General features: G+C 34.8%; 1 protein-coding gene across 5 annotated transcripts in view; it reads left to right on the top strand.

Annotated features, from left to right (window-relative positions):
- The window catches only part of AGTPBP1 (ATP/GTP binding protein 1), a 158,144-nt gene that overhangs the window by 100,593 nt on the left and 30,620 nt on the right, over positions 1-26,931 (top strand). For all 5 annotated transcript variants that reach the window (XM_027615667.2, XM_027615666.2, XM_027615665.2 and 2 more), the window contains exons 15-18: positions 5,160-5,243; positions 6,821-6,907; positions 6,992-7,140; positions 25,246-25,333. In XM_027615667.2, the coding sequence (XP_027471468.2) occupies positions 5,160-5,243; positions 6,821-6,907; positions 6,992-7,140; positions 25,246-25,333 (408 nt within the window). The remainder of the gene's footprint in view (positions 1-5,159; positions 5,244-6,820; positions 6,908-6,991; positions 7,141-25,245; positions 25,334-26,931) is intronic.

Below are 26,931 nucleotides of genomic sequence, written 5' to 3' on the forward strand. Positions count from 1 at the left end.
GGAGAAACTAATAGTGTATCACACGTAGTACATCAAAGTATTATTTCATAAACTTTTGTTTCAGGGGCGTGTGTGTGTGTGCATGCATGTGCATGCGTGCACTCAGGGCAGTAATTTTTTTTTAAAGATTTATTTATCTATTTTAGAGAGAGTGTGCCCAGGGGGAGGGAAAGAGGGAGAGAGAGAATCTCAAGCAGACGCCCTGCTGAGCACAGAGCCGGAATTGGGGCTCCATCCCATGACCCTGAGATCATGACCTGAGCCGAAATCAAGAGTCGGACACTTAACTGACTAACCACCCAGACGGCTCATCAGGACAGTGATTTTTAAAATGTATTTCTAGTAGGTCATGATCAGAAAAGTTTGTCATTCACCTCAATCATGGTTAGCAAACCACGGCCTGTTATGTTAAATACAGCTCACTAGTGTCTGTGTTCAGCCCACAAGCTAAGAGTGGTTTTACATTTTTAAATGGTTCAAAAAAATCTGGAAAAACAATTTTTTGTGACACATAAAAATTGTATGACAGCCATTCATTCCTATTTGTTTATGTATGATCTATGACTATTTTGGTGCCACGATGGCAGAAGTGAATGGTTGTCATAGAGACCATGTGGCTTGCAAAGCCTGAAATATTTACTACTTGGTCCTTAAAGGAAAAGTTTGCTTGACTCTAGTAGCTAGGTAGTCTGAAGATTTCCTGGTTCTGTATATGTGATAAAATATTCCATATGGGCCAGGTAGTAAGTATTTCTTAGTACTCAGGAATGCTGCTGTTTTTGAAATACTACATTGAGGATATTGTTTCTAGTTTGCTTATCTTATTTTCCTAGTCTTCTGCAACTTAGTTTTTGAACAAATGATAAACATTTTATAAATTATTTGCCAACTTTTTAGCCCAGCCCCTGTTCGAATGCAGTAAAATTGTAAATGAATAATGTCAAAATTAATAAGGATTTACTATTTTATCATTTTCAGAAAAAGGAAGCATTAGACTTCTTAAAATTACTCAATGAAAATATTTTTGTTATTTTGAATTTCTACTTTATCACTGACCTTTTAATCATTAATCTTTTTAAAATAATGCAGCAAATGAATAAAACTTCATTAAAAATTTCTTCACCTCATATGGAAGGGGGAAAGCCTATTATAAGCTTCATATCTCAATGTAGATAGTACTTTAACTCTTAAATTTTTTTTTTTTACTGTAATCACATACTGATAATTACTTGAATCCATAGTTTTGGTTTAAGTTGGCTTACAAATTAAAGTGAAACTCATCTCTTGTAGTTTAAAGTATACTTAGCATTTTTGGGTACATTTTACCTGTTTTCATATTCTATAAAATTAGAGCATGAGAAAAAGTAGAAAGAAGAAAGTTCCTTCTTTACCCCATTCCCCGGAGGTGGTAACTTTTAGCATTTTGATTTTACTTTCCGTTATTTTTTCTGTATGTTTTAGAATTGTCTATCTGTATTTTATAATAAAATATAATTCATATTGCCTTGTTTTAAAAAGCATTTACCAAGTACTTTTATCAAAATAAAATGAAAAATATGACAAAGAAATACAGTGACTCTTAATCACAGAAATATGTTCAACTTCTCTCAAAATAAAAGAAATGCAAATTAAAATGTACTGAGGTATCATGTCCCACATACCAAATTGCCAAAATCTAGAAGTTTGATAGCACATTCTGTTAATGAGGCTGTGGAGGAACAGGCTCCCTTATACACTGATAATGGGATTGCAAATTGATAGTACCTCTTGTGGAGGGCAGTCTGACAGGGTCTATCAAGATTAACAGTACATATTTCCTTTGACACATTAATCCCACATCTGGGAATTTATAATTTATATGCATGATATATATACATATAATTCGCACATCTGTGAAATGGTGTTCAAAGTTTTTCATTATGGCGTTGTGCTCATCAGTCAGACTAGTTAAATACATTATGGTATATCTTTTCTGTGAATGCTGTGCAGTGATTAAAAAACAGAAAAATCTCTAGGCACTGATGGAAGGAGCTATAAGGTGCTTGCGGAGGGAAAGTAATACAAGTAGTTAACTAGATGGAAGGTGGATATGGGTTGTGTTGAGTCTCCATCTTATACTTTTATGCAGCATATGATTTTTGCTCCCTGTCTATATATTACGTGTTCAGAAATTTAAAATTAAAAAGTAGGTGAAAGAATTGTGGCAAAAGCAAAATAAGGAAAGCAAAACCCTGGATTTCCTTATAGTAAGTCTAGGATGGCTCAGGGGAAATATAAGTACTTCTGGAATGGAGACAGTGGTAGAAATCTTAGTAGGAGCAGCAGTGGTAGATGACTGAGTGTTTATGAGCCAGAGAACTGAGTAAAATCAACACTTTTTGCGCAGTGTACATGTGTATAGGATGTATGCCATTTCATGTTATAATGGCTCTGTGAGGAAATTGCTCTTCTTCCTCTTATTTTACACAAGGCTGTGCTGAAGCTTAGGGTTTTTGAGCAACAAGGTTACGCCGTTAGTAAACGGCAGAGCCAAGAATCAAACTCTGGTCTAGGTCACGAGCCAGTCCTGTTCATTCCTTATGTAGAGATCATGTGTATGTGCTTGAACCGTACTTTCTATAAAGATTATCTTCTGTGGCTCCTCGGGGAGTACTTCTGTAATGAACAACATTTCCCATGACATCCTTATAGCAAGTACAGCATTGAGATGTATTAAATTGTTTCTTCTAAGGCTGCTCTGTATGGGTTAAAACCTAACTAACACAGGACAGTTTTGCTGGTGGCCGCATATCACGTGACCTTCTGAGTATTTACTGTTCAGGCTGCCCTGCAGGAGTTATCTTCTGGGCCAAGCCTTTGATAGATACTGAATATCAGTAGGTTTGAGGTTATAGTCCCAGAGGGTACCTGGAAAATATTTATTGTTTTGTTTTGACTGGAGAGCCATATATTTTAATAGACAGGTGAGGTAAAGGAAGGAAGGATTGATATTTTATGAAACTTGTGCTGCTTAACACAAATCCATATCTGAATAAAGGACTGATTTTCCTCTTTATTTATGAGGGCTGATGGCAGGACAGCTATTTCCCTCAAGTGTAATTTTAGGTTTAGTCTAATATACACGGGCCACTATGTCCTCTAAAATACAGTGTCAGACATTGAAAACCAGCGGCCTGTAGGCCATATTAATTTGCACATGATTTTGACTTCACTTGCAGACTGGTTTGTTTTTTTGTTTTATTTTTACTGATTGCCAACATTTAAAATTTGGGAGATTCCCCATAGAAATCCAAGTTTCTGATGTTTCTTGAAAAATTGGTATGACAACCTTAACCTCTGGTTCCTACCTGGCAGTCGTCAGTTTGTTTTTTAGACAGAGGCTGTGCTCTGCAGTTTTCCATATCGCCACGGGTCAGCTCACGCAGTTACACCTGCCGGCCCATGGCTCTCTGTGCTATTCTGACCCTCTCTTATGTTATGGAACTTTGCTGTAGAACTGAGCTGTTGTATCAGCCTATTAATAACATTTTCCTTTAAAAAAAAAAACACTCAAGACTTTTGTAGGTATTAATTTTTGCACATTTGTGATATGTATCAACCTTATTTAATAAATTATTCTGACAAGTGGATATATTTATGCTTTCACCCATACTTGAATACTCACTTTTTTTTTTTTTTGTATGGCATATCTGAATATATGTGAGTGCCATCTCTTTTATTGTTGAAGATCTGGGTGATATAAATTTTGGACTTGTTTGTTATTAATAGCTTTTTAAAAGGTTGTTTCTTTAGAAAGAATTTGGCATTTGAAAGTTATGATATTGAACCTAACTCAAGGATTTATATCATAATCCTTTGGCAGTGGGTTATTTTTGATAGACTGCTTACAGTGATGAGTTGTTTTTTGTGGAATAAAACTAAAAATAAATTTAGAGTTGTACCTTCTTTTTCCTGTATTTATCACACCTTTTAATGTTTTCCTGATAATTTTTAGTTCAGCAGGATAGATTCTTAGCTTATTCTGAAGTTATACTGTGATATTATTAGGTATATTTCTAAACTATATGAGAGTTAATACTCCATAATCACAAAGAAGTATCTTTGTGCAGGAGACTAGTTTCACATCTACCTGAAGTTCAGGAGACTTTCAGTGTTTAGTGTATTCTTCAGATTTTATTTATAACCATTTTGGCAAGCTTTCCCACTCTGCTCTGTCTAGTCAATAGACCACAGTTCTAATCTGCATTACCAATCTTTAGCTGAAACAGACAAACTTGAAATTTAAATCATTTCATATAATTGGCCTCCTCTTTAGAATAAGTGCTAATATGACAAGTGATACTGTGACTGTTAACACGAGCAGGCATCTTCCCACCAAGACCTTTGTGGCCAGTCTACCTGGAGTTCCAGGCACCTGGCTTTATCCAAATTTGTTCTGGTTTGGTTACAGTTTGGTGCCACTTTTAGTGATTGTTGTATTCCTTGGCTTAATTACTGACAGGGAAGATTGTGGGATTTGTGTGTGGCTCACTCTTCTAGGACAGTGGCAGGTTTTAGGAATTTTTCAGTTAGTTGGTGTCCATTTTGTAGGACTGATTCATGGGGAGATCAGGCCTAGAGGATCCTGGAGATTCAGGGTCCACTCTCTGCTTCCTGACACAAGTGTTCCCCTCACCTTCCACATTTCCTCTCCAGCCACAGAAGAGAGCACAGATTCTTTGGAATGTGTAAACTGTTTGCCAGTTACATTTTAGCTACGTTCCAGCAAGGGTGGGTTTAACAAATCTCCTTTGTACATAATTTCTGGCTTTAGATCTTTACTGCTGTTATGTAAAATTATTTACTTAAGGGCTAGAGAGAGGTTTCATATCATTTCTATGTAGAGAGTCATAACATGCGTTCAAGATTTTTTTTAAGCTATTGGACTTGTAGCTGTATTCTACATGGTTATTTTCTAGAATTCAGACTTTAAAAATACCGGTTTTTGTCTTCTTGTGTATTGATAAATTTGTGAGTACAGATATAGAGGAGTGATCATTTTTATTTTAAGGAAGTTTGGTCATTTTATACTTTTTTCATCCAAAACTTATTAGGAAAAACTTGTGCCTTGGCATATAATAATGAATTTTGGTAGTCACGCTTCTCTTTTATGATTTCAGGACAAAAATTGCTCAAGATATCGAGAGGTTAATACATCAGAGTGATATCATAGATCGAGTGGTATATGACTTAGATAACTCAAAGTAAGTCTGTTGCTGTTGTTGTTGCTTTTACTTTTATTTGTACTCTCAAGTTTCAGTGTTGTTTGTAAAAGATAAAAAAATATAACTAACTTCCACCTAGTTTGCCCTTACTCCATTTTCATCTTTTAGCAGGGATATAATGGTAATGGAATAAATAGTTAATCATGTTAAATTGAATATACCACAGGCTTTTGTTTGTTCATAAGTAGACTTTTAATGGGCTTAATAAGGGGAAAGATCACAAACTGATATTGTGTTTTAAAAAAATCTGAAATTACCTCCATTGGAGAAAGTGGAAATTTCATATGAAAGGCTGCAGTTTTGTCCTGTAATAATGAGCCTTCATTTCCTTGGGACAACAAATTACCATCCCTTTTAGAAGGAATATGTGCTTTCCAATTTCTCCATAGTCCCCGCTACTCTTTCCCATCTTTTACTGCTTATGATGTGCATTGGTCCTTTTGATTACTTTCCTGACCTTTAAGGCCATTTGTTTATGATGCTTGATGCTTTGGTGTTATTTACAATTTAGGGTTATCACTGGTGTCATCACATTTTAGGGTTTCAATATAAGTAAATAAATGAAAATTAGAAGTGATGAATGTGACTATTATTTGCCTCCTCAGAGGAAAAGTTTAGCCCTCAATGGGTTTTCTTCCCCCTCAACATTCTAATATTTGGGGGGAAATTTCACATCTTACTGGTCTTTTTGGAGGAAATGAAACACCTTTTAAAGATCTTTGTCAGAGAAATAAGGGTAAAAGCTGTATCAAAGCTAATGACTGAATTTGGAATCATCTTAAAAATGGAAACCAAATCTACTTATTCAAAATGTCTTACTTATGTCAATGGTTACAATTCTGTGTCAGACAGATAAGGCAGATGTGATAAAAAGAGAAACTCAGGAACCCTGAGTATAGCATACATACCAGTGCTATTTGTAACTGAAATGACTTTGGCCATAGTCATTGAGCTTCTTGGAGTCTTCGTTTTCCCCTATTAGAATATAAGCTTCAGAAGAGCAAGAATTTGTATTTAATCAGGGAAACAGACAGACATACAACTAAAACCGCATCAGTAAATAACAAAGTAGTGACTATGTAAAGTGAAGATAATTCCTTCACCTTTTTGGTACTAATTACATAAGATAATATCTGTTATCTAATACAGCTCTGTAAATTTAATATTTTCACCTGAGAACTACATAGTTTAATTAGAATTATTGCTACTCAATACAGGTCATGTGCCTCTTAAAAAATACATTTGGCCTTTTTATATGATTTTTAGTATTTAGGAATGACATTTATTCAGTGAGGCAAAATTTCTTATTTGTGATTAACATTCACTATAAATGTGGGAACACATCTCTACTTGTAGTTATAATTTTTAAATCTGTAAATGTTAGCCAGAGTTTGTGTTTTGCTTGTGTTGGTTATATTTTTTGGTTTAAAAACAATGAGGAGGGTGAAGTAGCCATAGTGGTATATTTTTAATTTGTAGTGTAGTTTTATTTATCTTTTGTTCACCTATTTACGTGCAATGTATTTTATTATACTTACTTTAAAAATTTTATTTAGTTACACTATTCCAGAAGAGGGAGATATTTTGAAGTTTAACTCCAAATTTGAATCTGGGAATCTGCGCAAAGTAATTCAAATTAGAAAGTAAGTCATTTAAAATTTTCTCATTTTGTCCGTACACAGATATTTTCCTAATTTTCATCAGATTTCTTTATTTTCTATTTTCAGAAGTGAATATGACCTTATTTTGAACTCAGATATAAATAGCAATCATTATCACCAGTGGTTTTACTTTGAAGTCAGTGGAATGCGACCAGGTGTTGCTTATAGGTTTAACATCATCAACTGCGAAAAGTCCAACAGTCAATTTAATTATGGTAAGACATGTTTTGTTCCCCTAATTTTAGAAAGTATGCAGGCATCATAACTGAAGGACATAAGTTTTTTTTTTATTGACGTGTTTAAAAAAGGTTCATTGTTCTTTTGTTTTCTCTAGTTCTCAAAATTCAGGTATTTATTATGCAAAATTTGAAATAAACCGAGCTTTGCTTTGTTGGTGAAAAACCCTTTAAAATGCAGTGAGTATCTTTGATTTCATCCAAGTACAGCTAAAGATTCATTACTTATGCTGCATAAAGTCTAGTTTTTAATGTCAGTTCATCTAGAAGAGAATTACATAAAGTAATCTTTTTTAATTTTGAATAGTCTCGTAGAAATGTGATAGAAGTTGCAGAAAGGTCTCATGTTCTCTTCACTGAATTTCCTCAACTGGCTACATCTTCCAGAGTCAGGATTTGACATTGGTGCAGTGTGGGTGCAGAGTTTCATGACATTTTATTACATTTGTAGATTCTTGAACTAGTCACCATAATTAAGATACAGAATACTTCTATCACCACACAGCCTTGTGCCACTCCTTTATCGGTCACCTTTCAATAAGATGTTAGCTGTAGTTTTCTGCAAATTTTAAAATGTGGTTGAGGTTTCCTTCTATTACTATTTGCTGAGTTGTTTTGCTTTTATCATGAGTGGGTGTTGAACTTTGTCATATGCTTTGGCTGCATCAGTTGGTCTGATGATACGATTTTCTTCTTCTTTAGACTGCTGCTATGGCATATTACATTGATTGAGTTTTGAATATTGAACCAGCCTTTTTTTATCCATGGAATAAAATCCACTTGGTCATTGTGTATAATACCTAACATTTTGTTAAGAATTTTTGCATTTATATTCAGGAGGGATATTGAACTATAGTTTTCTTTTTTCTTTTTGTATTATATTTTGTTTTGGTATCATGGTAATACTGACCTCATAAAATGGGTTGGGAAATGTTCCCTCCTCTTGTTTTTTGGAAGAGCTTGTGTAGATTTCGTGTTAATTCTTAAATGTTTGGTAGAATTCCAGTAAAACCATCTGGGTCTGGAAGGATTTCTTTTTTGATAGTCTTTGAATTTCTTTAATAGTTTTAGGGCTGTTCATATTATTTCATCTTGAGTGAGTTATGGTATGTGATAGTTTGTGCTTTTTAGGAATTGATTATTTCTTATAAATTGTCAAAAGTGTATGTAGATTTATTTGGTCACAGTATTCCCTTACTAACCTTTTGAGGTCTGCAGTATCTGTAGTGACACCCCATTTCATTCCTGATAATAGTAATTTGTGTTTTCTCTTTGTTTTCCTTTGTCAGTCCTGCTAGAATTTTTTAAATTTTTTTCATCTTTTCCAAGAACCAGCTTTTAGTTTCATTGTTTTTTTTCTCATGAGAGAGTTTTTAAAAACTGTAGTGTTGTACCAGCAAAAATGTTAAAGCTGTTAAAAGTATGAATATGATGATGCTTTTTAAGGGGCATTTCTGAAAATTATAGCTTTCAAGAGTTGAAGAGGTTGTACTCAGTTGTCATTATTTTCGTGGAAAATAGGAAATTGTATACGCTGAATGATTACATGTGTGGGATAAAAGCTTTAGTCAAATTCACTAATTTAATGCAATAATCATAGGAAGATTAGGTAGATTAATAATCTGGTTTAGTTATAAACACTTTAAAGTTTTTAAATATTTTAAGTAATTAATCCATTTTAAATATGTATATTTTGTTTGAGGAGTCTGGTTATATTTTGCATGAAGAGTGATAAGAATATTCTTGATACAAATCTATTTCACATTCTTTATTTTTGGGATTTGGGGACATAACTAGTAATCATTGAATGTCACATTTCTTAGAAAAATTTATTTTTGACCTTAAACATTCATATATTTTTTAAAAATTACCTTATTTGAAACTCATTCAGAATGTTACAACAATTAAAGAACTTCCTGTTTTCCCTATTTAACTTGTAAGCATAATGCTAACATAGTATTTTAGAGGAGAAAAGGACAATCAATTAAATGGAATTATGTTTGCATTTTGGGTGCTCCTTGCGAGTATATAAATATAAAAAAGGCTTTCTATTCCTGAAATAATTTTCAAATTGTAGAGCTATAGGTAGATGGCATCTTTATTAACTATACTTGTTTATTTACTTTTATAAAATAGTACTCTTACTACTTTAAACTTTATTAAGTATTTTAATTTTTAAAATTAAAAGCTTACAAAGGTGCCTGGGAGGCTCAGTTGGTTAAGTGGCAGACTCGATTTTGGCTCAGGGTCCTGAGATCGAGCCCCGTGTTGGGCTCTGCACTTAGCAGGGAGTCTGCTTGAAATTCCCCTTCTCCTTTTCTCTCTCCCTCCCTCTGTGCATGCTCACTCACTTGCGCTGTCTCTCAAATAAATAAATAAATAAATAAAATTAAAAGCTTATGTTTTGGAGCAGTGCTCTATTTTTTTTAAATTTATTTATTAAAAAATTTTTTAAAACCTGTACCTCTATGTGATACATAAAAAACCTCTTCCTTTAGTGTCATTTTAAAGTTAAAATAAATAAAATTCTATAACTGAAACCAAATCAAAGCAATGGGACAGATGGCTGCTTTATTTTAAAATTTCCCCTTCTCCTTAGCACTTGCCCTTTGGATATTCTTGTGTGTTTATCATACTTTCCAAACTCAACCTTGTAGGGAATTTGGGTAACAGAGGTGGTGTTAAGAAAATTAAAACCATCAACAATGCATCATCCAGAGATAATCACTTTAGTATTATTGTTTTCTTCTAGCCTTTTTTTTTTTCCTAAGGCAATATATGATTTCTACATATACACAGTTAGGTATTTATTTTAAAAAATAAGGCTTGTAACCCATGCAGTTTCACAGTCTATGTTAACCAAACATTACATTGTTAACACTTTTTCTGGTCATTAAATATTCCTCTGAAACAGAGTTTAAATGGACATCCTCCAGAGCTACTATAACTTACCTAAACCTTTCATTGTTGTACATTTAAGTTGTTTCTAATTATTTTCTATTTTAAATAATGCTGAGATCAACATTATTGTACAAAATATTTGTATGTATAATTATTTAGTTACAAATTCACAAATGTGGAATATCTTTGTCTGCCAGCTGTAAATATTTTTTTCTGATTATCAAGCAATAGATCTTTTTTTTATATATAAGATTTATTTATTTTAGAGAGAGAGCACGCACACGCAGCGGGGAGCCACAGAGTGAGAGGGAGAGGGAGAGTCTTAAGCAGACTCCGCACTGAGCAGGGAGCCTGATGCGGGGCTTGATCTCAACAACCTTGAGATCACGACATGAGGCGAAAACGTGGGACACTTAACTGAGTGAGCCACCCAGGCACCCTTAGCAGTGGATCTTTATGTGGGAAATTTGGTAAATTAAAAACCATTTAGAGAAGAATCTGTAGGAAGAGGAGAAAATCCACTGTTTAGCATTTTGTTATCTATCCTCAGACTTATTCACAATTATGAAATTAAATTTTATCCTTTCATAGATTGGTTTTACAATATGAAAATTCACCAAAACTATTTTTACTGCACAGTATTTTATAAAAAAATCTCCCCATGCCATTCAGTATTTTCAGTGACATCATTACTAAAGTTTATATCATATTCTATTGAGTAATGTACAGTGATTATTTTAATGTTAACAGTTTGGGAATTTAAGTTTTCAGCATTTCAAAATTATAAGTTGTGATATGGTTGATATCCTTAATTATTTTTTTGTGTGTATTTCTGATTATTGCTTTGCCACCAGTTCCTCCAAGTAGAATTTCTGAAAGAAAATGAACATAGGTTGCTGAAGACTAGGGAAAAGGGGTACTTTTTGTGCTGGTAGGAGTGTTAAATTAGTTCAGCCTTTTTCAAGTGCTTTTGATAATATGCTTTCAGTGTTTATATTTTACTTAATCCTGTTGTTAGTAGTTAAGCAGCTACAGCTGAACCCATTCTTTCTCCAAAGAATTTTAAAATGTTGATAAATTGAGTTATTTCTCAAATATTTACATTTATAACTCATTTGCAACTCTGTTCCTGACCCTCTAGTAAAAGAAGGGGAGGAAACATTGCTTAGAAGACATTGTATGTGGTTGCTCTGTGGGAACTCTTACAGAAACATGGTGTGGTTAGTAAAAACAGTTTGGAAACTGGTTGGTGAGTTACCACTATTGTCCATAGTTCCTGACTTTTGGAATCTCGGTTGAATTGTTCTGACTTCCAAGTTATATTATTTGTCCCCTCTGGTTTGAAATACCACAGTTCTCAGAAGCTATGGACTAGCATTTGTTTGGGGGCTGTTTGTTGCTCTAGTACCCTTGATTTTAATGATCCTGACGTTTCTGTCTTGTTGCTCTAGCATCACTGTTGGGTAACTGACTGTACAGTACAGCTAACACCCTGTAGTCTTTTTCAAAAACAATTTTAAGAATTTTTTCTACCTATTTTCAGAATAGTTTATTCTAAATAGTATTCAAATAGTTTTTTCAAGTGCCAAAAAATTTCCATTGCATGAAACTTCTAGAATAATCTGAGAGAAATTGATTTTTTTTTTTGACAAAATGAATTTTTTGTATTAAGTCTCACTGCTTAGGAACATGGTGTATAGGTTTGTTTATTCATTTTTTATGCACTCACCTAAGTGTTTTAGTTTTCTTGTAAGTTCTGTTCATTTCTATTTACTTTTAAGTATTTTATGTATTTTTTTTTGGTTTCTCCTATGATAGAGATTATTGTTTTCAGGCTTGTTATTACTTATAATTAAGAAAGCTGTCAAGTTTCATATGTTCACTTGAAAATCAACTTCCTTACCGAACTTTACTAGTTTTCATAGTTTCTCAGTTAATACTGTGGATTTTCTTGGTAGGTCCCTAGAATTTTTCCTTATCCATAGTTATATTGTGTATCTTTCATTGTTTCATAACTTTTAGATATAACCATGAGAATGATTAAAGTAGAAAGGAGACACTGGGCATCCTTGTTTTATTTTGACTTTAATGTGAATTTTGCTAGTATTTACATTAAATACATTAGCTCTTCTTCTGAGTACAGATTCTTTCTCATAGTAAAGAATTTCTATTTTTACTAAGTTTTAAAAATCAAAAGTATTTTATTTTTGCGTTTATTAATATGATGTGACCATATAATACTATGAGCTGTTAATGTGTTGTACTAATGTTCCTACTATCAAATCATCCTCGGGTTTCAGAAGTAAATTCACTTTGCCATGTGAATTAATATTTTAATATACATCTATTTTTGATTTGTTAGTATTTTTTTTTAAAGGCTTTTTATATCACTGGTCATAAGTTAGGCAAGAGTTTCCTTTTTGGAAGGCTGTCTTCATCCAGTTTTGGAAGCAAGCTGATGCTAACTTGGAACACTTAAATAGAAAAGCTTTTATTTCCCCATCCTGTGTTCTGGAGAGTTTAAACAGCATTTACAGGTCTTCATGAAATTTGGAAAGAATGCACCTGTAGAACTATCTGATTGTGTGCCCCTTTTTGGGTGGGAGAAGGAGTATCTGGGTAACTTTTTCAGATATCTGTGACTTAGTTTCCTATTTCTTTTTTTTTTTTTTTTAGATTTTATTTATTTGAGAGAGAGAGGGAGAGAGAGTGTGTAAGCATGAGCAGGGGGGAGAGGCAGAGGGAAAGGGAGAAGCAGACTCCCCACTGAGCAGGGAGCCGGATGTGGGGCTAGATCCCAGGATGCCAGGATCATGACCTGAGCTGAAGGCAGACTGACCTGAGCCGAAGGCTTAACCACCTGAGCCACACAGGTGCTGCTAGTTTTCTAACTTATTGTGGCAATCTTAATAATTTATGTTTTCTTATACACATGACATTTAGATTTTCAAAATTCACTAGAAATCATATAGATTTCTAGATGATATCTGCAGTATATGTGCTTGCTTGTTACTTTTGCTTATTTCCCTTTTGTGTGTGTGCTCAAAATATAATTTATTATTTTAAAAAACTAGCTCTTGGTTTTATTCATTATTTCCTTTAAAAGTTTTTTATTTATTAATTTTTCTCTTTTCCTCCCTGCAGTTTTTTTTTCTTTTTAACATTCAGTTTGTTCACCTAAATTTATTTATTTTTTTAAGATTTTTTTTTTAATTTATTTATTTGACAGACAGCGAGAGAGGGAATACAAGCAGGGGGGGGGAGTGGGAGAGGGAGAAACAGGGCAGGCTTCCCGCAGAGCAGGGAGCCCGATGCAGGACTCCATCCCAGGACACTGGGATCATGACCTGAGCGGAAGGCAGATGCTTAATGACTGAGCCACCCAGGCGCCCCCACCTAAATTTATTTTTGTTTGATGACCAAGCATTTGCTCTTGATTATAACTTATTTCTGTATCCCCTTCCCTTCTAGATTTTAATATTAAGACTCCTTGTTATTTTGTAGATTGCCTCTAATTGTATGTAGTGTTGGTACCCTTTTTGATACAAGAATCATTAGGAAAACATTTGTTATATTCCTAGTTGGTTAGATTATTTTGATTAAAATTTTTCTAATTACTTTCAAGTTTTAGTGCATTTTGTTCATATGTGTATAAAATTTATGATTTGGAATAACTTTATGGCTTAATATCTGGTCAGTTTTGTATTTCATGGGCACTTGGAAAATAATATATATACTCTGCTGGCAACAACTTAATATACATTTTTAGTTTAGTGTTATAATTCCATTTTTCAGTTTTCTGTGTCCTTATTTATTTTTTATCTTCTCTTTCTGCCTAAGACTTAAAAAAATTGTCTTTCAGCTCTATTGTGTTTCTGTCAATTCCTCATTTACAAAAACATGTTTTTTTCTGCTGAAGCAGTATTATTTGGCACATAGTTTATAACTTTTCCATATTCCTTTTGTATGTACCGTTTAATGGTAATAATAGTCATACTCAGTATAGTTAGCCTTGAATTCTGTTTTTATATTGTTTTGGTTTGAATTTGCTTGATATATCTTTGCCTGTTGTTTCTTGTAAATAGAGGTTGACTTTGTTGTTTGACCCTTGTCTTTAACATGATTTTAACTTATTTAAAATTCTTTTTTAATAGACATGTTTGGTTTTTTTTAATGCTTCCTATTTTTGTGCTTTATTGTTTTATCTGTTATTCTTTAGGGGACTTCAAGGTGTAGTACAACACTTTTTTTAGCTGTGGAAATCCAAAATATGTATATAAAAAGTATAGAGCATGAAGCATATTGCATTGGATTTTTCTCAGTCCTGCTCCATCTGCCTTAAGTTTACTAGAGATTCCTCCCAAATTCTGACAAGAAGTGGTCTCTTATGAGTTCTTTTTATTTCCATGTATTTGTAAGTATTTAGGAAGTTGGTTATAGCTGTGAAATGAGCTTTTAGGTAGATGTAGTTTTTTAAGTGAACCTCTGTCATTAGTTTTGTTGTTAGTACAACATAAAGGAAATCTTGGTTTGTCTTAACCCCAATAGAAGAAGGAAGGGACTTAGTAAACTGGAATTCAACATTGTACAAAATTGCAACTAGCTATGTAATTAATGTTATTGTCATTAGATTCATTTTGACTTCACTTCAGGAATGGTACTGATGATAAAAAATATTTGCAGTGGAAACTTGTTCAGCCAGAAGAATTTGTTTAATTGCCATACATGATTGAAATCAGGAAATAATATTAATTAGTTTTAATTAATTCTTTTTCTTTTTTTGATTGGGACGTTCTGGTTGCGGGAGTATTTAAGTGTTGGGTTCTAGCAAATATGTCCAAAGATGTCTTACTCTTTGGCAATGCCCCCAAAAGGGGCAGAATTACTATTGCTTTTGTTTCTCAAATTGCCCTTTTCTTGGGAATTTTTTTAGGAGATTGGATTAAATACTTAGTTTTCTCACAGGTGAATGATCTTATTTGTGAATTTTGAGAATTTCTGTCACTATAATGATGCTGTTATCTGTTGTAATCGGTTTCTCCCATTACTTGAAAGGGGTTTGTTCAAATTACCACTAGATGGCAGTCCTGCATTTTTAGTAACTTGGAGCTTTCATTTCTAGCTTCTTCCCTGGTGCTTTTGCACTCCATGTCTCTAGCTCCTCCCCACTACCCTTCCCTTTCCTTCCCTCCTTCCCCATAGCCGTGTCTCCCAGATACATGAGCATTTTAAACCACTTTTTTAAGTAAATTGAACATGTGTGGAACCAGGCAGCAGAATAGAATTTTGGAGTCTAGTCTGTAGCATTCCCACCTACCCCATGTTACTTAATTCCATACTTGGAAGTTTAGCTGACCTATCTCTTGACTAAGGAAGCCTTCCTGACTCCTCAGGTTGGATTAGTACCCTTGATAAATGTTCCTTGTAATTTTTTCCTTTGGGGTGCTCATAACAGTTTTACGTTGTTTGTGTGTGTGGCTGATTAATCCCTTTCCGCCCTCCCCCACTTGTTTATAAATTCCACAATAATCACGGACAGTGTCACTGTTGCTCACCTCTGTACTTACAGTATGGCATTTAATGGATGATTTGTTAAATGAATGAGGCAATGGATGAATGAACTATGAAGAAGATCCCATTAGGAATGTAAAATGAACATGCACAGAATAATACGTCAAGAAGATTCTAGTTCGGGGCACTTGGGTCACTCAGTCAGTTGAGTGGCCAACTCTTGATTTTGGCTCAGGTCATGATCTCAGGGTCCTGGGATTGAGCCCCGCATCAGCCTCCATGCTCAGCGGGGAGTCTACTTGAGGATTCTCTCTCCTTTCCTTCTGCCCCTCCCCCCACTCATGTATTCTTTCTCTTTTTCTAAAATAAACAAATCTTCAAAAAAAAGATTCTAGTTCAATTTATGATCAACTTTTTCTAAATGTTTTGAAATAATTTCAAATTTATAAAAGTTGCACTCTTAATGCAGATGTTGAGGATTTGAAATGATGTCTCATTACCCTAGGATACTTTTAGTATATGTTCTACAAACAGTGGCATTTTTTTTTTCTCATTAAACTTTTGTTTTAATGGCTTTCAAAATTCTGTGACAGATTTTTGGTGAAGTTGTTTTCATTAAAAAGTACTGATTTTAGGGCGCCTGGGTGGCTCAGTCATTAAGCGACTGCCTTCGGCTCAGGTCATGATCCTGGAGTCCCGGGATCGAGTCCCGCCTCAGGCTCCCTGCTCAGTGGGGAGCCTGCTTCTCCCTCTGACCCTCCCCTCTTTCATGTGCTTTCTCTCTCTCACTCTTTCTCTCAAATAAATAAATAAAATCTTAAAAAAAAAAAAGTACTGATTTTAAAACCTAATAACATATATCCCCCAACACCAGGAAATTATAACTGATATGTGAATCCTCTCTAATCCATAGGCCCCTCATTTGAGTTTCATCTGTTTTCTCAGTAATGTGCAAGAGGATTCAGCTCAAACCATGTGTATTTAGTTGTCAAGTGTCTAAAACTCTTTTAGTCAGGAACAGTTTTGCAAACTTTAACATTCATGACCTGACTTTTTTTTTTTTAAGATTTTATTTATTTATTTGACAGAGAGAGAGACAGCGAGAGCAAGAACACAAGCAGGGGGAGTGGGAGAGGGAGAAGCAGGCCTCCTACAGAGCAGGGAGCCCGATGCGGGGCTCGATCCCAGGACCCTGGGATCACGACCTGAGCCGAAGGCAGACGCTTAATGACTGAGCCATCCAGGTGCCCCATGACCTGACATTTTTGACAGTTATAGGACTCTTACTCTGTAGAGTGGTTCTCAGTTTGGAGTTGTTGTCTCATGTTCTCGTGATTCAATTCAAATTAGGTGTGTCTTTGGCAGGAATATTACAGAGGTGATGTACCCTGGTGAATACAGCATTTTGTTTGTCCCAATATTGATGATAATCATTTTATCACTTGATTAAGTTTGAGTCTGTCTGGCTTTTCCATTGTAAAGTTACCCTTTTTCTTTTTGGAATTAATAAGTATTTTAGGTGGAAGTACTTTGAAACTATGTAAATATCTTTTTCCTCATCAAACTTTTAACATGTGAGTATCAGTCCAGAATTGGTTTCTTGTTTTACTCATGGGTTGTAATTTATTTCTGTCATTATTTATTCTGATGCTCAAATTGCCCAAGGTTTGGCCAATGGAATCCCTTTCGTACTGGCTTCTGTGTCCTTTTGCTACATCCCTGTCATTCTGTGTGGGCCTCCTGGATTTTTGGCACATAGTGCTCAAAGCTCACCTTGCCTTTCCCTGCCTCAACCTGGTATCCATCATTTCTTGGAACAGCCCTGGTTTGTTTTAGTGGTGAATGGTATTTAAAAACCAAGGTCTGTGTGCACAATATGCACATTGTTATTGGACTTCTCAGTAGACAGAGCTGAGGACTGTGTGTACAAATATTTATACAGAAATTTTCGTTTGTAGTAGTTTCTCCGTATGTATGTATATATTTATGTTTGTGTGTGTGTATGTGTTTTGTGCATATATACACACATCCCCACACAATCTCCATGAGGTCACACTGATACCTTTAATTCCACAGACTCTATTCTGTTTTTTTCCCTATATTTACAGTGTCCTCCAACATGAAGAATCTGGGCTTCCATTATCCTTAATATATTTGCTTAGTGATCAGTTCCAGTGTATGTTAAAATCCTTCTGATGCCTTTTTGGGCAGGTGACCTCCTCACCTCATTCAGGGTCTGACACCCAAGTCAGTCTTTCTTCCCACCCCCCCCCCCTTGCAAGTGTGGCCTCCCTGTTTGTGTTCATTTTGTTTTTAATTTCTAGTTTTATTACGTGGCAAGCAGACAGTTTTGTTTGTAGTGCTTCTCTTTTATGGAACTTCTGACATTTCCTTTTCATCTACTTTATAATCAGTTTTTGTGACTATTTCACATGCTCTTAGAAAGGTATTTTATATATAGTCTGTGTTATCAGGCTGTTGTGTTCAACATTTGTATATAAGATTTGCCTTATTGATTATGTTCTTTAAATCTTCTCTATACATATTTTCATTTTTGTTCATTTGGTCTGTCATGTACTGAGAGTGATGTGTCCGTCTGCTGTCAATGGTATGTTTCTCTCTTCTGTATCTCTTATAGTTTCCTCTTTACTTAGGAGGTTGGTCTTACCCTGGTGCATAGGTACTGGGTATTATTATACTTCACTGTGAATGGTCACTTTATAAAGTTCCTTCTTTGTCTCATTTAATATTTTTTGGCCTGTAATCTACTTTGATCTCAGTATTTTGACCCCTGTTTTGTTTCTATTTGCCTAGTGTGTCTTTGCCCATTTTTATACTTACACGTAATTTAAAAAATTTGGTATATTCTGTCTTCTAGTAATGCTAAAAACCTGGGTTATGTGTGGTTTTATTGGTGCTACTTGTTCAGTTTATTTATTTACTTTTTGGTGGTGACGATGTGTGTAGAGATTCAGGTTCAAGTGGCTACCGTTATCCTCCAGACCAACAATATGATCTTCCTATTTTTAGTATAAATCTCTGCTGTCATACTAGTCATATTAGAAGCATGTATTTTTTCTCTGTAGAGTCACTGAGTCCAGACAATATATGCAGGTTGTGATAGGTGCCTTTAGGTTATTCGAGCTCCATTTTAAACTTTACTTGTCTCCCTTCTCTGTTAAATGAGGGTAATAGCTTCAACTTGAAAATTTCATGAATCTGTGATTCATAGTACATTTGATGATTAGGGCCTAAAACACCTTGTCTTTTTTTGTATCTGTACTGTTATTGAGCCTCTACTCCATACAACTTTGGCCTTTACTTAGCTATTATTAGAAGCCAATGCCATTGGATGTTGGCTTCATTGTGTCAATTTAATATTTTGATTGTCTGTATTCAAGTGATAAGATTGACCATTCTTAGCATATTTTTGTTATGCATGTTAAAGGTTTATCCTGTGGCTAATGACAACAATTATAGCCAAAATGTCAGGTTGAATAGATTGTTTATTCAGTCTGAGTTACCTCATTTGATTGATTCTTACTAGGGCTACCTCTTTGGTTCAAATCGTTTTTATTATAGTCAGAATTTTCAAGTATCATTCCTTCCACTGTGACTAGAATTAACTGTCATTTAAAAAGGACTATAATACCTTGTCTTTTATAAAATTAGAACACTTAAGATAAGTCTAATATGCCCTGACTTCAGCTGGAACCTTACTTATACTTAGCTATTATTATGCATTTTATTTGTCTGGAGGAGTTTGAAGTTTCAGATTGATATGGCTCTATGAATCCTAGAAAGGAATAAGGAAGATAGGAATCCGTTATATGTACCAGTGAAGTACTTGAATTTCAGGTATAAAGAGAGAATCTTAACATACTTCCACTTTAAAAGAACTGGTTACTTAAATAATGATAATAGTAAGAGCAGCTAACATTTATTGAATATTTACCATGTGCCAGGCCTTGTTCTAAGTGCTAACACATGTGACACTCTTCGTCCATTAAACAGAATCCATTTTACAGAAGAGAAAAAGGGGGCATCAGTGGTTTAGTAATCTGCCCAGGATCATGCATCTGGTTGGTGATGAAGTTGAAATTCAGACCCAGGTAGTCTGGTTGCAGATTGTATGCTCTTAATCACTGTGTTGTTCTGCATGTGAAAAAATTAGATTGGTGTTGGACTTCTCACCTGTGGCGCACTGGAAGCTAGAGGACAACCAAATGTCTTTTGCGAAATCTGTCATTTGTTTGTCGCTGCCAACAAACTATATCTTTGTGTATGTAGAATTCAGAAAATATGTTACCCCTGAACCCTCTGTGAGAAAAGTAAATGAGGAAAACATCTCAAGATAGAACACTTGGAATTTATAAAATGTGTTAAAAGTAAAAATGTTCTAAGGGGGGTGACATGGGAGAAGCGAAAGTTAACTTACCTTGGTGGGATTGCTTAATTATTGATACAGTATCAGAGAAATACCAGTTAATCATCACTATGAGGATGGGAAGTGGGATTGATAAACACAATAGAAAGCTTCCAAATAATGGAAAAAGAAAAAGAAAATGTGGAGAAATGCAGCCAGGCCAGTAATAGTAAGAAGATAGAGAAGAAGAAAAAAACATCAAATAGTAGAAAGAAAATGAGATGAAATGTATATCTGTCATCACTAACTACGAGCTGAAGTGTCCTCAGAAATCAAATATTGAAAGTTATACAGGGGCACCTGGGTGGCTCAGTTGGTTAAGCATCTGCTTTTGGCTCAGGTCATCCCAGGGTCCTGGGATTGAGTCCTGCTGTCCGCTCGTTGCTCAGCAGGGGTGCTACTTCTCCCTCTGCCTGCAGCTTCCCCTGCTTGTGCTCTCTCTCTGACAAATAAATAAATAGAATCTTAAAAAAAAAAAAAGTTACGGGCACCTGGGTGGCTCAGTCGTTGAGCGTCTGCCTTCGGCTCAGGTCATGGTCCCAGGGTCCTGGGATTGAGCCCCACATTGGGCTCCCTGCTCCGCGGGAAGCCTGCTTCTCCCTCTCCCACTCCCCCTGCTTGTGTTCCCTCTCTCGCTGTGTCTGTCTCTGTCAAATAAATAAATAAAATCTAAAAAAAAAAAAAAGTTATACAATAGGAGGGAGGGCAGTGTTAATTAAATGACAAAGAAAAGTTGAGTGATTAGGCAGAGATAAACTAGCCAAATGCAAATAAAATACAGCAAAATGTTTATATTATTGCCAGAAGTAGAACTGCTGGATCATATGGTATTTCCCTTCTTAATTTTTTGAAGAACCTCCATGCATGTTGTCCATAGTGGCAGCGCCAATTTACATTCCCATCCAGACAAAGAAAAATTCAGGTTTAAAAGCACCAAATAGATACTGTGTATTTACTAGTTGCAGTTCTTGAAGATGTATAGTAATCACAAACATTTTTTTAAGAGATTTTATTTATTTATTAGAGCACGTGCAGGAGCGGGGGAAGGGGCAGAGGGAGAAGCAGGCTCCCCACTGAGCAGGGAGCCTGATGTGGGACTTGATCCCAGGACCCTGGGATCATGACCTGAGCCAAAGGCAGAAGCTTAACTGACTGAGCAACCCAGGCACCCCAATCACAAACATTTTTTAAATTGAGGTTACTGACGTAAAACCTTATGTTAGTTTCAGTGTATAACATTATGCTTCAATATTTGTATATATTTGAAATGATCCCCGCAAGAAGTCTAGTTAACATCTGTTGCCACACAGTTACAAAGTTTTTTTCTTGTGATAAGAACTTTGAAGATCTACTGTTTTAGCAACTTTCAGATGTGTAATAATAGTATTATATATTAACTGTAGTCATCATGCTGTATATTACATTCCCCAGCCTTATTTTATAATTCACAGTTTGTGTCTTTTGACCACTTTCATCCATTTTGCCCACCTCTGTTTCTACTTCCTCCCTGACTTACCAATCTGTTCTTTCTATGAGATTTTTTTTTTTAGGTTCTACACATGAGATCATATGGTATTTTTCTTTCTCTGACTTATTTCACTCAGCATAATGCCCTCAAGGTCCATTCATGTTGTTGCAGATGGCAAGATTTGCTTCTTTTTTATGGCTGTCCATATTTTAATCAGATTGTTTTTTTCTATTGAGTTGTATGAGTTCTTTAGATATTTTAGATATCAACCCCTTATCGAATACATGATTTGCAAATATTTTCTCCCAACTGGTAGGTTACCTTTTCATTTTGTCTATGGTTTCCTTTGCTGTGTAGAACACAGACCTTTATATGATACAACAGCAACCATAACCACAAAGCATCCATATAGATCAAACAAAAGCTCCAAGAAATGCAACTTAATTAGAAGACAGCTATTGTAAGAATTTAAAATACCCTTTCATAATTTAACATATCAAGAAGAGAAGACATAAACGATACAGAAAATTTGAATAATATAGTCAACAAGCTTGACTTTTGGATTCATTAGGATTCTGTTTTGAGAATATATTTGAAGATGTGTTCCAGCTGACTGGGAGTGAGATGTAAGGTCTGAGATGGGAGGAATGGTGGAACTAACCTGGGATTCCAGTGAGGACAGGATGAAAGCCGAGGAGCATTTCTAGAAAGCAACTCATCCAAATTAGAATGGGAAGTTAGTGGGATCCTGAAATTATGCCTTAAAAAAATTTGAAATGGTCCCAAGAAATGGTATGATATAATATGATTATGAAACTGAGAAATGTTAGGGACATGGGGCAGAAGTCCTAAGTATCTTCTCCCATGGAAGGATAAAACAGAAGAATTGTAAAAAAGTCACGCTACAAATGTGAATGAAACAAAATGTCACATGAGTTGGAGTATTTGATAAAGTGTGTGAAAGAATCCATTTGAACTTCACCCTGGAAATACTTTATTTGGGGGGGGGGCTGGCATGCAGTGAACTATACTTACAGAATCAGAATATAAGTACTGTTGTTTTTCACATTTTACATTCTGCTTTAGAGAGTGCAAGAGGGAGTGCAAGAAGGTATCTTCCTTATGTTCATGAAACATTTAAAACTGTTGGTATATTTTGTTACAGGCACAACTTATTGGTGATTTAAAAAACTCAGATTTTACAGATTTCATTGTAATTCAGAGTATTAGTGGAAATCAACTGGACACAAAAACTGGGTACTTGGAAATATAAAGTTCTTCCTAAAATAAAAAATCTGAAAATTTAAAATTGGTGTTTCAAATCACTGGAACCTTGCTGTGTGTGGCACGGTTGTGTGGCTATTTAAATTTAAGTTAATTTAAAGTTAAAAATTCTGTTATTTTAGTGGCACTGGGCCCATCTCCTGTTCTTAATAGCTACACGTTGCTGCCACCTTGGAGATTGTAGATACAGAACATCTCCATTCTGGTAGAGTTCAACTGGACAGTTCTGATGTAGGAAGTACTTCAAAAGAGGACACTTTATAGACTTACGGGACATAACTAAACTGGTAGCTAGAGGGAAATTGAAAGCCTTTAATAACTTGGATTATTTAAAATAAAAAAGACTGAAAGTAAGTGAACTAAGTACTCAAGACAGTAGAAAAACAAGAAAATAAACCAAAAGGAAGAGAATGAATTTTTAAAAATGCTGAATATAATGGTAGAAATAAAACAAAACATGCCAGAATTGATTAATAAAAAATAGAGATTCTGAACAGACTATAACTTTTTTTTTAAAGATTTTATTTATTTATTTGAGAGAGGGAGAGAATGAGAGAGAAAAAGCACATGAGAGTGGGGAGGGTCAGAGGGAGAAACAGACTCTCCGCTGAGCAGGGAGCCCGGTACGGGACTCGATCCAAGGACTCCAGGATCATGACCTGAGCCGAAGACAGTCGCTTAACCGACTCAGCCACCCAGGCGCCCCAGACTATAACTTTTGAAAAGGAAAATAAAAATGTATTTGGGGCGCCTGGGTGGCTCAGTCGGTTAAGTATCTGCCTTCGGCTCATGTCATGATCTCAGGTTGCTGGGATCAGGCCCTGCATCTGGCTCCCTGCTCAGCGGGCAGTCTGCTTCTCTCTCTCCCTCTGCTCCTCCTCCCAGTGCTTATGCTCTTTCTCTCTCTCTCTCAAATAAATAAATAAAATCTTTAAAAAATGTATTTATTAGTCACCTTATTTAGATGGCATTTCAGCTGAATTATATTTTTTTAAGAGATAGGCTATACTTTTATTTATTCGAATAAATAATGGGTAGTTTCTCAGTATATTTTTCTGAAGCTAGTGTAATCTTATACCAAAACTTGGCAAAGGTAATTTTTTTAAAAAGGGCCAATTTTTAGTTGCAGAAACTCTAAATGAGATTTTAGCTAATATAATTATATACGAGTGAAAGAATAGCATTTTTTTGGAATGCAAGGATAGTTCACAGTAGGAAACCTATCACCATAATTTACTGCGTCAACAGATTAAAGGAGAAAAGCCGTGTGATTCTATTAGTGAATGCTGACGATAAAATAATTAAAATACTTAAGTGCAATAAGAATTATGAAAAAAACTACTCTAGTTATGGGAGTAATCATAGCACCTGCCACAGAGGGTTGTTGTGAGGATTTAATGAATTAACATGCGTAAAAATACTAAGAGCAGTGTCTGGCACATAGAAATTATTCAGCGTTAGCTCTTTTTATTAAAAAAGATACAGTTGATATGCAAAAAAGTTGGCAAATGTTGCATTGAATGGCAAAACATTTTGATTAAAATGTAAAACAAGACAGAGTTGTTGGTCTTCTTACCACTGTATTTGGAATCACTTTTGAGGTTGTTTGATTTCTCTAATACAATAAAAGTAGAAAATGAAATAACTGATATAAACACTGAAAGAGGAGGTGAAATACTTTGAATTACAGATTATATGATTTTCATATGTAGAAAATCCAAGAGACTACTAAAGACTAATAAAAATACTCAGAGCTAAATTTAACAAAATGGTTCTGTAGCAAGAAAATGAAGAAAATGATTCTATCTTTAGGAAAGTCAAATTAGATCTCAATAAAAATTGTCAACATTTCTAAAATTAACATAGGAATTTCATTAATTCCAGTTAGAATCGAGTGTACTATTTTATGAAATTGGATAAGATAATATTAAAGTTCATTTGTAGAGTATATTTCTGAAACTGCCTAACAAAATGCGCTATATATTTAATCCTATTTTTGTTAATAGTCTCTCCACCTCCTCCCCACTATAAGCACATATTTGTATGGAGAAGTTTAAAAAGAAAACAATCTTGACATTTTCATGACATTTTCCTCCTTAACCTCAGTGTAGATGGGAATCCATGGAGAGTTAGAAGTGTGATTATATACTATTTCTTTATATATTTTTTGACTCTCACTTGTTCCAAGGAGTACATTTTACTTATTATTTTTATTTGATCTCATATAGAGATCAGTTAATAAAGTTTAATAGCTTTTCACTCATTAGAGTTGTAATCCCATTTTAGGTAAACTGGGATTAAAAACGTATCATTGATCGACTTAGAGGAGATTTTAAAGAAATATCTCATTTTTTTTATACATACTAAAAACTGAAATGTATTTTCTTTTAGCTTTCCTGAACATTTGATGCTTTCTATAATGGCATGACTAATTTGTAACTCAGAAACTCTGAAACGATTTTTTCCCCCTATTTTTCCTATCTCTCTGTCAAAGGTATGCAACCACTCATGTATTCGGTTCAGGAAGCATTAAACGCCAGACCATGGTGGATTCGTGTGGGAACCGACATTTGTTACTATAAGTAAGTATTCTAAGAATAATAGGACATCAGCTGACAGAAGGAGATCTTAACTTCATTCTGTTTAAATTTGAAGATTAGAAAGTGGAGTCATTATTGCATTATTTGAACTGTGGTGATATGCTTTACTGTTACCTCTAGCAGAGTCCTTTAAAATTTGAGATTTAGGGCGCCTGGGTGGCTCAGTTGGTTAAGCAACTGCCTTCGGCTCAGGTCATGATCCTGGGGTCCTGGGATCGAGTCCCACATCGGGCTCCCTGCTCAGCGGGGGGTCTGCTTCTCCCTCTGACCCTCTTCCCTCTCGTGCTCTCTGGCTCTCATTCTCTCTCTCAAATAAATAAATAAAATCTTAAAAAAAATAAAATAAAATTTGAGATTTATTGAGGTGGTATATTTAGTGGAAACAAAATGTGTCTTAAAGACAGACTTAGTCCAAATCTTATCTTCACCACTTAGATAGCTATGTGTCCTCAACTTTTTTAGCTTTAAGGCTCTGGAAACTTCATTAAATAAAACTAAAATTAGGAATTCTAGGAAATAATGTGCCTTTTTGTTTTGATGATATTAAGTACAGTTCTTATCTTTTCTCTTTTGCATGCAAATATTTACTTGATTTGAATTTCCACGATATTTTACGTGGAGATATATTCCAAAGTTACATTATAGCAGCCTATACAGTTCACCGTGACCTCAAATAGGCCATCTACTTATCAGTCAGAAATAAGTGCTTGCAATCATTTATTGCTTCTTTGGAATGATTGGATTATTCTTTAGCCTCACATCTAAGTAATCTGGGATTATCATATACCTTGCTTCCTGTTTTTACTGTTTCTGCATGTAATATGTTTCTAGATAACTTCCTCCACCAAATGCATTTGACATCCCTGTCTTTTCTCTGTTATTAATCTTAATTCTGACATTTTTGTTCAGTGGATTTTGGGTTTTTATATTGTGTTTAACTAGCTCTAATGTTCCTTTTTTAATCAGAAGACTTCTGAAATTAAACTTTTTATTGGTTTAAGACATGACTTTGGAAAAACCTAGCTCTTAAGTGCTATTACTTTCTAGAGAAAGTCCGTGTTTCCTAGAATTCATCTCAGCAGTTTTCCCCCCTACTTGGAATAGCAAAGTAAGTAGTAAGTGAGGAATAGAAATGTAAGATGGTATGCAATTCATCTGTGCCTGAATACATTTCGTATTTCTTTTAGTGGTAGGCTAACATAAAAATATTCTTATTTATCTCTTTCTCTTAAAGTTGGAATAGAAATCGTCAATCAATGAATGCTTTTCTTTTTCACATTGTAAAGTGAATGGTCATAACATGACAGGTGGTGGTTCTGTTTTGTGTAGGGGGTGATGGCAAGGAGTTTTGTTTGTTTAGTTTTGTTTTTATTTCTTCTTTTGGCTACTTCCAGACCTGGAACTGGAATTCAGGTCAATTCGACAGACGTTTATTAACTATTTTCTGTGTAACAAACTATGCTAGTTGCTTTCCTGAAGCTGGAAATCCAGATAGGATTAAAATCTGTCTTTGCATCTGTCTTAACTTTTCATGTCAGCCAAGTCTTCCGATGCTTCTTTGTCTCATCTGCACAATGAGA

Source organism: Zalophus californianus, chromosome 13, assembly GCF_009762305.2.
Source record: "Zalophus californianus isolate mZalCal1 chromosome 13, mZalCal1.pri.v2, whole genome shotgun sequence".
In the NCBI taxonomy this organism is placed as follows: Eukaryota; Metazoa; Chordata; class Mammalia; order Carnivora; family Otariidae; genus Zalophus; species Zalophus californianus.